This window comes from Alosa pseudoharengus, unplaced genomic scaffold, assembly GCF_046254945.1.
Source record: "Alosa pseudoharengus isolate Yale_2024_CS ecotype anadromous, Long Island Sound unplaced genomic scaffold, YU_APseudo_1.1 YU_APseudo_1.1_scf_6, whole genome shotgun sequence".
Classification (NCBI taxonomy): domain Eukaryota; kingdom Metazoa; phylum Chordata; class Actinopteri; order Clupeiformes; family Clupeidae; genus Alosa; species Alosa pseudoharengus.
The window spans coordinates 23,111,126-23,123,708 of record NW_027468848.1 but is presented as its reverse complement, the minus strand read 5'-3'; the positions used below and the strand labels follow the sequence as shown (position 1 = coordinate 23,123,708).

The 12,583-nt window shown below is 42.1% G+C and overlaps 1 protein-coding gene across 1 annotated transcript; it reads right to left on the bottom strand.

The window, feature by feature from the left end:
* Positions 1–1,583: 1,583 nt before the first annotated feature.
* Positions 1,584–10,817, bottom strand: septin5a (septin 5a). Its single transcript, XM_076270003.1, has 11 exons — positions 10,411–10,817; positions 9,315–9,405; positions 8,718–8,804; positions 7,752–7,875; positions 6,919–7,053; positions 6,215–6,332; positions 4,556–4,657; positions 4,257–4,353; positions 3,767–3,902; positions 3,126–3,228; positions 1,584–2,544 (listed from the first exon to the last, which is right to left on the bottom strand). Exons 1-11 carry the CDS (start codon positions 10,480–10,482, stop codon positions 2,482–2,484), a joined length of 1,128 nt encoding a protein of 375 aa, XP_076126118.1. The 5' UTR covers positions 10,483–10,817; the 3' UTR covers positions 1,584–2,481.
* Between the last annotated feature and the right edge of the window lie 1,766 nt (positions 10,818–12,583).

The following is a 12,583-nucleotide window of genomic DNA, read 5'->3' as shown; positions in this document are numbered from 1 at the left end:
ATGCATCTTTTTGGCCCTTTTACTTTTGCCACAATTTCAGAGAAAAGCCAAACATCATAAAAGGTTTCACAGGCTTAAAAAATATAAAATCTTCACCAACATTTTCACAGACAATGTTTAGACCAAGCCTCACAATTTGGATATGTTGTTACATTTCAGAGATATAGGCCAATAAAGTTTGACCACTCAGCCCATTTTTCCTATATGAGTATATGAGTAATTTTGTTCTTGGATAGCAACCATACAACCATCATTAGGTGGATACCATTAACAGTGCACATTTTCAGATCTGTACTCTTTTTATAAAGCCCTTCATTCTATTGTCAAATGTATACTAGGAGTTTTCTTGATGTGTGTTTGCCAACACACATTTTCACCATGTGAATGTGACTACCCAATATGTAGGATTGTCAGTGGCTAATGATAAGTGATAATGCCTTGTATTGGTGTTTCTTTAGCCTAGAAATCTAGACACACCCTAGCGGCAGCAAATTACATTTAAGATTCACATTGAACAGCAACTGAATGACATCAGGCAATCAACATTCACACTCATCAGTTTCCAAGAATCAGAATGCCGAGACACTATGGCATTTAGGGGAGCTTCTCTGTTTACTAGTTTTCCTTCATCATTAAGTCTATCATATTTATATTTCATCCATTAGTGTTCTTCTCTACAAATGTCTTAATTGCCCCAGAATTTCAAAAAGTTTTCAGGTGTACTCTTTTAGGAAAGACCTTCATTTTATTGTCAAATGTATGCTTGGAGTTTTTCTTGTTGTGTGTTTACCAATACACATTTTCACCATGTGAATGTGACTAGCCAACATGTAGGACTGTCAGTGGCTCAGTGAGATAATGCCTTATGCTGGTGTTTCTTAGGTTGAGAGTTCGAATCCCTGCTAGAGCTTTATGATCAAGCTGCATATGCTATTGGTCATTTAACATTCACATCATTGAACAGCACCTGAATCTGTTCAGGCAATCAACTTTACTTTTGCGAGTTGGCTATGTTATTCATGGGTTTCATCAGGTCCCTTTCCACAGGTGTATTAATCAAGCACCATGCAGTCTGCATTGATAATTAAGGTGCTTGATTTTATACACCTGTGGAAAGGGACCTGATGAAACCCATGAATTGACGTTCTATGAGGTACCAGTGTTTAGCTGTGTCACAAAACAATAAGCTTTGTCAGACTACTTTTAAAATGATATTCAGGGCTATATACATTTTAAACATTCGGGGCTGAAGACCCGACGAGGCCTTGCATTAATTCTTCAGGTGGGAAGTGTCAGGAATTTTCATACGAGAGATGCTCTCATTGGTGGTTAGGATATGGAGTAGGGGATTGACAGCAACATAGCCAATCACATTATGAGAGATGCTGAATTTAACATCAACTGCAATGTTTGATTTTAAATTAATGTAAATTTAGCCGGGACTGTAAGCTGGCACACGTGGGTGCTCGATATTTTCCGTGGGTGCTCGAGGGACGGAGCACCCACGGAATCGGCTCCTATGCCTAGGGGTGAGGAGTAACACAGGATAAATTTGGCCCCAGCAAAGAGTTACTGTAGACGGATCTGAATCAAGTACTTTAATAGTTAATTTAACCTGGAACTTTACTTTTACATTCACTTAGTGCTAGCACTGTAAAAAGCTATGACTCAAGTCATCAATACAAAGACACACAAACAAACACACACTCACACACACACAGACACGCACTCACACACACACACACACACACACGCATGTGCACACACACACACACACACACACACACACACACACACACACACACACACACATTCACACACACTTACAGTTGTACATGAAGGGCAATCAACCCCAAAACAGCCCAGCTAAAAACAGACCGCTTTACAAAACAATGTACCATAAGCGTATTCAAGATATGACTCCGAATGTAAAAAATAAACAACAATAGCGAGCATAAATATAAATTAGACTCATTTCGATGTCACTCATACATTAATATCATCATTATATTAGCCTATAATTCATAGCAAGATACTTAGTCCATTCAGAAAAAGGTAGGAAAGGTAAAGCACATTGATCCATCGCTGTATTGGCCAGGCAGAGGAGCGGACTAGAAGCGCCAGGCAAACTGACCAGCTGGGGGACAGGAGAGAATAGGCCACTGGGGCACAAGCATCATTTACAGGGCAGGGTCTAGAACGGAGTGCACTGGAGAGTCGGATCTTAAAGTTAGAGAGGTGAGTGTTTGTGTGTGTGTGTGTGTGTGTGTGTGTGTGTGTGTGTGTGTGTGTGTGTGTGTGTGTGTGTGTGTGTGTGTGAGAGAGAGAGAGAGAGAGTGTGTGTGTGTGCTGTCTGTAAGATCTGTTTGTGAGCATTTTTCTGTTTTTAGATGTGTCTATGCATGTCTCTATGTATGTGTGTGTGTGCATGTCTCTATGTGTATGTGTGTGTGTGTGTGTTGGGGGGGGGTGTTATCATCTTCACTGGTCTTTCTCATGTATCTGTTGCTGCATCTTCTCCAGCATCTCCTGCATCCGCTTCAGCTGAACACAGAAACAGGAAAGTCAATATATAGCATCACCACAACGCTACAACATAACCTATAAGGTAACATAACATAACATACATTTCACTATACAGTAATATACAAAACCACTATTATATACTAATAACACTAATCACATGTCACATATATCACACTGCAATAACAAGTTTTATCCTAGCAGTAATGCGAGGAGCTTTTCTGTGAGTCATCACAAACTGTTAAGGGAATAACTGTATCAATAATCTCCTTTCACTGAAATATTTTTTTCATAGATCCCTACCCCAAAGGAACACATTTTCAGTTTTATGATGTATGATGTCATTAAGGAACGGTTTCTATTCATGTTTTTCTCTTTATTTGGATGTGATTAATCACAAGCCAAAGTGTAGCTCTAACCTCCTAACTTGATTAGTGTATACAAATTAATTTATTTAAGAAACCAGGTTGGTACAGATGATTATAGAGGGTTTGCACAAACTTCAATGGTATAACAAATTATGCTGAAACAGGGTTATGGTGGTTAGAACCGATGGTTATAAGCACCTATATAAACAAGATATTAGTATAGCAGTTCATTACCTCCTCATCTTTCATCTTGATGAGTCTTTCCGTCTCTGCATCTGGAGTTGGGACAGGCAGGATGGGGATTGGACTGTCCACACGGTTATCCTGAGTTAGTTTACTGTCACAAAACAAACCAAGAACAGAGTCATTACCAAACAGCCACACACACACACACACAGTACTGTCATAATATAAGCAGGCATTATGTCATGAATACATAATCACCTGCTAGTGCTTTTTCATTTTTGTTCATTGTGGAACTCATTTTTGCAAACACACACATGCACGTGCGTGCACACACACACACACACACACACACACACACACACACACATACCTACACACACACCTACACACACACACACACACACAGGAGCACTGGCACACACACATGCACCTTGCACTGATGAAGGTCTGAGGACCGAAACGTTTGTCACCTCACTTGGTAGCACATTGGTTGATGGATTAAACACTTTTATTTATTTTTCAACGGCAAACAATGGTGTGCGAGTTTTCTTCCATGACTGACTACTACGTTGCCTAAAACTAACGCACCCGCACGGCCTTGAGTATTTGGCGCGAGACCCTACCTGTCTAATCACACACACATGCACACAAATACACTCACACACACGTACACTCACACACACTCTCACCTCGTCATATCCTGTATGCACTGTGCTCTGTAGTTCTCGTAGTGGACGTCACAGGTCACATCCTTTAAGTCGTGCATGTGTGAGCGAATCAGCATGCTCCGAAGCTTCACAAAGTCACAGTGGGACTGATTCTCCACTGCAACACACACACATACACACAATATGCATATAATCACACAAGCAAAGACACACACAGATTTTTTCAAGCAAACAAATGCCACACACACGCTCAGTAGTAATCACACAGAGCAAACATGTTGTTCTTTTTAGACGGGAGTTAATTAAGCAATAAGCCCCGAGAGGCTGTAGGTTACACTGATTTTACTCACACACAGACACACAGACCCTCTCTTTTTTAAATACTGTATGCAAAGATCTAGCTTAACTTTAAAAATATTACTTACATGGTCCAACAACCACTCAACAACATACTCCAGCACTGAAATAGACACAAACACACACACACACACACACACACACACACACACACCTTCTACGATGCCCCAGGGGTAGACACGCCCCCGCACTCGCTGGCCCCGCGCTTCCACCACTGTGTTACTGCCGATCACTGCAAACGGTGTACACTCCTGTAGCACACACACGCACACGCACACACACGCACATTTATTTTGATTTGTATTCACGTGTTCAAATAAACCTACAATGTGTTTACCCTGTACTCTAGATTGGCTTGTCGATTAATAGGCCTATGTATAGCCATTTTGTGATGCTCAGAATCCTAAGAATAACCAACTCAGTGCACCTGACTTTCACTGTCTGACCCCTCACCTTCAGCTCTTTGTCCAGCTGTTTGAATTCTTCATCCTCGTCTGAGTCGCACTCCGGGAACTGGTAGACTTTGATCCCAAACTTCTCAATCTCGTCTCGTACCTGGTGCAGGGGAGAGCCGGGATTAGCATGGCAGTTAGCATTATCTCAAGATTAGCTTAATTCCTCCTCATTAGTAGAAACACAAACACCTGACTCTGCACACAAAGAAATACCGTTCACCGCTCATAGAATCTGATAGGTAGGCTTCTCTCTCCACCATATCAACACAGTGCTGATACATTCATGATATGCATATCATGTAGCACTGACTGAAAAAACAGTCATTGGTATGCACCCAGATATGTAATTATAATTTGATTTCTGTACTTTATTATGAACACAATGGACCCCTAGATTAGCATGTTGTCCATCCACACCTAAAAAACAGACTCAGAGGTATTTGGTATGGGGTGAACACTACTGGGGCTGAGTCTGCTGAGCTGGAGCTATGTGAGAACAGAGGGGAACAGCTGGATTAAGATGGGAAGAGGCTCAATGGCTTAAACAGTAAAGGCAAAGAAAGCCACAGACATCTACACACTGACGGTATAGCTCACAGTGGGTGTTACTGGGACTGGGACTGAAGGTCCTCAGTCAAAACAAAGAGGTTACAGGCAACTCCTCTTTCACTGTTGCTGTGTACGGACAATTTATTTTAACCCAATAATGAATTATTATGATGATAAATTAAATATTGATTCTAAAATGAATAGCTCCGGTTCTTGATTATGATTGGCTGAATCACGTTCGATGTCGTTGTAAAATCCAGCATCCACTTTGACCATATTTCGTTCTAGATTACTGCGCTACCACAACTCGATTCAAAAGTTAGAGTATCTGCATGTCGAAGTTGCTTGGAAACCATTCTGATAGAGGAAATATATTTCTTGGCGGAAGAATGATTATCTATGAATAAATTGTTACATGTCTCGTTGCTGTGCCTTTATTTCACAAAATCTTGCCAGATATATGTAGTAACCGTTTTAGAAAAGCAATAAGCCACTCGAGTCCGTAGGTAACACTGATTTTACAACAGCTAAGGGGGGTTCACTCCGCTTGCGCGTCGTGCCTTACAACGCCCCTTAGGTGTTCTAAAATCAGTGTAACCTACAGCCTCTCGGGGCTTATTGCTTAAATTAACTCCTGTCTTATAATTTAAAGAACAACAATGAACAGAAACAGCCATCTAGTCAGTTTCCAGGACTTGTGCGTCATGAAGAATGCATACATGTCCTGAACAGCAAGCTGCCATAGGTAAACATCTGTTTCTGATTTCACATCAAAAATACAAGTGCTGATAACATAAGTAGCAGGGTACTGTGCTTCTCAACGCCCATTTATTACGACTTCTGCTGCAATAAACTTGCAGAAACATGCAAAGAAACCAGCTGGCATGATAACACAGACATACACACAACACACATGTAACCTTAAGTAAGCACACTAGCACCTAAACACATGCAGAAGAAAGCACTCACTCCGACACACAGACACACACACACACACACACACATAAAATCACTCACCAATACATTTTTTCTCTCATACTTACATACACACACACATGCATTGACACAAAAATGCATAGAAGGAGCCTATTAAAGAGGCAAGTCTCACCCTGTCCTTGAGTTTCTTGATCTCATTGGGGGTGAGGCAATCAGCCTTGGCGATGAGAGGAATGATGTTCACCTTTTCGTGAAGGGCCTTCATGAACTCCACATCGATTGGCCTCAGCCTGCACAGAACAGGACAGGACATTAATCAATCAACCCCGACCAACACCAACACACAAGTAGCATACGTTTACACAAACACACACACACACACACACACACACACACACACACACACAAAAACACACACACACTCGACCACCACCACTTTTTAATTTGTAGTGTTTAGAAGTTTTGACATATCAGAGCTGTTAAACATAAACACACACACACACACTCTGTTGCTGTTAGCTGTTATGTTTAACAGCTCTGATATGTCAAAACTTCTAAACACTACAAATTAAAAAGTGGTGGTGGTCGAGTGTGTGTGTGTTTTTTTTTTTGTGTGTGTGTGTGTGTGTGTGTGTGTGTGTGTGTGTGTGTGTGTGTGCTTACCCATGTCCAAAGGATGGTAACACACACACAATTTATGTTTAACAGCTCTGATATGTCAAAACTTCTAAACACTACAAATTAAAAAGTGGTGGTGGTCGAGTGTGTGTGTGTTTTTGTGTGTGTGTGTGTGTGTGTGTGTGTGTGTGTGTGTGTGTGTGTGTGTGTGTGTGTGTGTGTGTGTGTGTGTGTGTGTGTGTGTGTGTGTATGCTTACCCATGTCCAAAGGGTGGTATGAAGTATAGACAGCAGTGTACACGGTTGTCTAAAATGTTCTTTCTGTTGAGCCCGCTCTCATCTCTGAAGTACTGCTCAAACTGCTGATCAATGTAGTCTGTGATGGGCTTCCAGCTGTGTCACACAGAGAGAGAGAGAGAGAGAGAGAGAGAGAGAGAGAGAGAGAGAGAGAGAGAGAGAAAGGCAAACAGACAGCAATTTAGAATCCCTAATGTTTAGGATAATTGCTACCTAAGTAAAGCGCATGAAGGAATAATGAAGAATAGTGAATAATTAACATAAAATCACAGAAGTGCTCAAAAGCTGTTTGGGACACATCCTGTGACCAGATCAAATATGCATTTGATAATCCGCATCATTTAAAGCAGATTTATTTCTGTGTATCGTTACTTTGTAAACATTTTCACTGTGATCAACAGATTAAAACTAAACTATATTTGACCTAATTTAATTTTAATCTAGAATGAGCGCAGTGAAAATAAATCTGCTGGATCATGAGGCTACTGAAGGCCACTGTTCAGTTTATTTCATGTAGAAGAGCAAGACTTCATGCAAACATATATGTACAAAGAAATAACACCTTGTTAAGACTAGATACACATTCAGATTGATTCGAAGATCAGTTCATATGGAATTGAATATTGGCCAGTGCACACAAGATTATTATCAGATCACATGTCAGTTCAAATTCCCTCTATGTGGAAACCTACTTGGCCATTGCCATTAATTCATCTAATTCAGATCTGATTTCTGATGATCAGTCAAAGATCAGCTAAAGATCAGCTAAAGATCAGCTGAGCGGAACCTCTCACCATTCGTTGTTGTTGACGGCGTCTCCAAAGCCGGGTGTGTCCACGATGGTGAGCTTGAGCTTCACACCCTTCTCTTCAATGTCCACCGTATGTTTGGTGATCTCTACCGTCTGGCTGATGCGCTCTGCACACACACACACACACACACAAAACTCTGTCAGATCAACCACACTGAAGTTAACCAACAAACACACACACACACACACACACACACACATTCACAGCATACACAGAAACAAACAAAAACACACACACACCTTCACTTAACATTTCAACACAACCATTAGCCTAATCCCTAACACCATATGTGGCATCCAATCCAACCCATTCGTTCGCATGAACACAACTCCATATCAGACTAGCTGAGACTAACTGACTCCTTGAGCTCCCAGGTCTCAGCTGTCTGAGAGGTGGGTGCCTTCTTTTCCCTCTCCTGGTGGAAACTATGACGCAACAGGATCAGCTGGTCTTCGGAAAGTGCACACAGGGGGAAAATATGTCAGATGTGCGTGGAAAATGCTCCCCAACAGCTCAGATGCTTTGGCTCTGTCGGGTTACTCAGTGGAGAAAACACATGCAGAGAGTCTATTCATCCACACATTTACATTTCAGATAGTGTATTGTGCAGACAACTATGCATGTATAGATATTTCATGTCACTAAAATGGAGCCTTAGCTGGTCCTGCATATTTTATCATTATCCTTTTAAGTCCCGTTGTCATCTGCTATATTATGGGCTTCTGTTTTTCAGAATCCAGAGCTAATTGAGCCTCAAAACCTCAAATAAATCTTCAAATATTTTTTTTCTTTTTTTAGGTAGGGTACTATGTTGTGAGAGGCGTGGTAAATAGCTATTGTTACACCAACATAATAGGCATGGCTTTATGAGTCTGTTGTCATGGTGATGAGGCAGCAGAGACTGTCAGTAGTGGTTGCCATGGAGACGCGTGGTGGCGGAATTCTCACCCTCTGCGTTCAGTAGCTTCCTGTCCTTGTAGAGGTCTGTGAGAAACAGGCTGTTCACCAGAGTGGACTTGCCAAGCCCAGACTCACCTAAACAACATCAAACAACAATAAAAACAATATAGACAACAAATATGAACAACTGACTCTGGATAAAAAAAGAGACAACACATAAAAATGAAACTATAAACTCTTCGCTACGAACTAAGGATCAGTGAGCCAATCTCAACATCAGTTCATGCCATTAATTCCAAAAGGAGGTAGAATCACTTTTCAAAGTCGACATTTATTTTGGATTAAGAGCTTCTTTTACAACACAAAGACACACACACACACACACACACACACGTTCACAGCTACAGTACACTGGGGTTTGGGTTCCTGAATGCAGCCCTCGCATTTCATACTGGCCTCAGAGTCAACCTCAGTGCCCACTGAATGTGTGTGTGTGTGTGTGTGTGTGTGTGTGTATGTATGTATGTATGTGTGTGTGTGTGTGTGTGTGTGTGTGTGTGTGTGTGTGTTTCTGTTGTAAGACAAAATATGTGTGTGTGTGTGTGTGTGTGTGTGTGTGTGTGTGTGTGTAGCTGTGTCACTCACCAGCCACCATCAGTGTGAAGTCAAAGCCCTTCTTCACAGACTTCCTGTGGACTTGGTTAGGGAGCGTGGCGAAACCCACATACTGCCTATCCTAAAACAGAAAGAGAGAGAGAGAGAGAGAGAGAGAGAGAATAAGAAGGAGTTAAGTGTCACTATATGTGTTTGAACAGAAACATGATTCAGAGAAGGAGAATGAAATTGTGAAATCACACCAGAAGACCTGACATTGCTGACGGCAGCAGATTACAACAGCACTGAGAAATCTGGGAGCAGTCAGAATCACGGTGTGTGTCCCTATATGTCTTTGGGTGTGTGTGAGAGAGTGAGGGTGAGTGAGTGGTGTTGGCTCGACTCCACAGTCAAACCAGTCCAGCAGACAGGACAGGAGGTTTGTCTCCTGACGACTGAAGGGCAAATCAATGAGCCTTTTCACAAACTATCACAGACACACACACAGAGACAGACAAACAGACAGACACACACACACACACACACACGCCAATATACATTGCCAACACAGTTCAGAAGTTGTCATGCACATTTCCGTCTCCCTCTTGAGACACAAAAGCCCAGAACCCTCAGAAGTTCCGCTACCCTCTGCGACTGAACACAAAGACAGAAATAAAGCAATCACACACACACACACACACACACACACACACACACACACACACACACACACACACACACACACACACACACACACACAGAAAGTGAGAGAGCGGGTTAGTCGCTCGTTAAAACAAGAGAGCAGTCATCAGAGAGGGAGGAGGGAAAAAGAGGAAATCTGGAAAACTGGCCCAAAGTCAGGAGTCCAGTGTGCAAGAAAGATGGTGTGAAAAATTATAATCTCAGAGAGAGAGAGAAAAAAAAGAGAGAGAAAGAGAGATTCTCTTCCCAAATTTCCCTCTTTTCCCCTTCCTTTCTGTTTCTGTGTCTTTCTCTCTCTCTTTCTCTCTCTCTCTCTCTCTCTCTCACTCACTCACTCACTCACTCACTCACTCACTCACTCACTCACTCACTCATTCTTTTCTGTATGATTTCTCTCCCTCTCCTTCTCCACTCCCTCTCCTTCTCTCTCTCTGTTGTTCTGTACCTTCTGTCTGGAGCTCCGTGCTCGTGGGCAGAGGAGTTTCTCGGCGAGCTTCTCCTGTAAGATTGCATCCATTCCAGCACTGGCCACGGCCACAGTAGCCAGCCCCACCCAAGCCACGCTCTCGCTCTCCCTTACTCAGCCTCGCACAGCGCAAAACTCTCGCTCGCCAAAACTCTCGCCAAACCCGCTCGCTCTCTTGCTCTCTCGCTCGGTCTTCAGGTCCTCCTGCTCTCCGCCCTCTTTCTCTATTGCTTCTTCTTCTTCTTCTCCTCCTTGTCCCTGCCTCTCTCTGTCTCGCTCTCCCTCTCCCTTCTCTACTCTCTCACGTAGTAACTGTTTCAAACCTCACGCAATCTTTTTATTTTCCTGAGTACTCTCACTCTCTCTCTCTCTCTCTCTCTCTTTCATTCGCCTAAGGCACCTCAAAGCTCTCTGTTCAGGCAGGTAGGGGAGGAATTTTGACATTGAGTAAACTTCCTGAGAGAGTGCGGGAGAGAGAGAGAGAGACAGAGAGAGAGAGAGAGAGAGAGAGAGGGAGGTAATTTGGAGGAAGGAAATGAGGGGGAGTGAAACACCAAACAGTAAAGGTATATAGAGCACCCATTCATTCATTCCAACTCTCCTGCACTGCTCTCTCAATCACTCACTCACTCACTCACTCACTCACTCACTCACTCACTCACTCACTCACTCACTCACTCACTCACTCACTCACTCACTCACTCACTCACTCACACACACACACACACACACACACACACACACACACACACACACACACACACACACACACACACACTGTCATTCATTCCCTTGGTTACTTCTTCCCCATCATCTTGGATAACTATGGCTTTTAGAAGCTCTGGAATTACAAAAACATATACTAGCATGTGGACGCACACAAACAGAAAAGCATGCGCACAAAGTGACACACAAACACACACACACCACAAACATACACAGATGAGACAGCCCTGGAAGGCCTTACTCTAAAAGAAAGAAAGAAAGAAAGAAAGAAAGAAAGAAAAAAAGAAAGAGCTAGAGGAAGAAAGAGTGAAAAGAGTAAATGAAATAGCAGAAAGCGATGAAGAGAGCCACTTTGTGCCACTTTCACTCTGAACATAAAACAATGTTACTGCTGCTAAGCTGAGTATAAAATAATAGGTTATGCTTTCACTTGTGCTCTCTCTCTCTCTCTCTCTCTCTCTCTCTGTATTTATTGAGGTTACAAAAGTATTACCAATCATGTGACAGAATTATTGAGCATGCCAAAGTATTAGTGGGAGTGTGGCAAAACTAGTCAGTGTATTACACTAAGTATGTGAGAGTCTATTAGAACATGAGCACAGTTGGGGTCACTGTGGTGCAAGGGGCTACAACGTCTATGCCACCTTCAGGGGCTAGTGCCCATAGAGACACAGGTTACAAACTGACCAGGTCACTTCTCCATCCCACCGCATCTCTCTCGCTCTCTCTCCCATCAGCTTCTTCTTACACTCTTCACTGTCCTGTCTGATTAAAGGCATACAAGCCCAGAGAATATACTTTTAAAAAGGGTCAATGTGACTTACTGACATCTGCCAGCAGGGGCACTGTCCAGCTGAGCACTAGGGTGTGGCTTGCCATGAGTGACAGCTCATTTACAGTTTTTTTCAACTGCTTACACACTAAATCTTTGCTTGTCACACAATTTTCTAAACATGTCCTCTAAACATCATAACCCAACACCAAATCTGCAAAACCATACACTAATTCTCAGTGTTTGACTCAGTTTTCAATTGACTAAAACACATTTTGCAAAACACCACACACAATTTTCTAACTAACACACAAAAATCTAACAGGAAGTAACTTGATTTCGTTCTTCAAACACAACCCATCAAAATGCCACACTAAATCACCAGTGCTTCACTCTTTCTCTTCACATGTGCAAACACTCTTTACTTTACTGAACACCGTCCAATCATTGCCTTAGTATAGGTCTATGAATAGATATACTCTCTATATAGGTATAGACCCTTTCAATTAGCTCCTAGAGGATTTCCTGTTGAAATATTCAGAACCAATGCAGATACTTTGAAAATTACAGTAATCGGCTTTTAGCTTACAGTAATGTTCTACAAAAAGTTGACTTTATGTAAAATTTGTCTTTTTACTCTATTTTTTGTTTGTC

Bases quoted from the DNA above. Each gene is read 5' to 3' on its own strand.
- septin5a (XM_076270003.1), bottom strand. From the start codon at position 10,482: ATGGATGCAATCTTACAGGAGAAGCTCGCCGAGAAACTCCTCTGCCCA. The intron at 9,406-10,410 runs GTACAGAACAAC...TTTCTGTTTTAG, and splicing joins CACGGAGCTCCAGACAGAAG to GATAGGCAGTATGTGGGTTT. The intron at 6,333-6,918 runs GTAAGCATACAC...TGTTCTGTGCAG, and splicing joins ATACCACCCTTTGGACATGG to GCTGAGGCCAATCGATGTGG.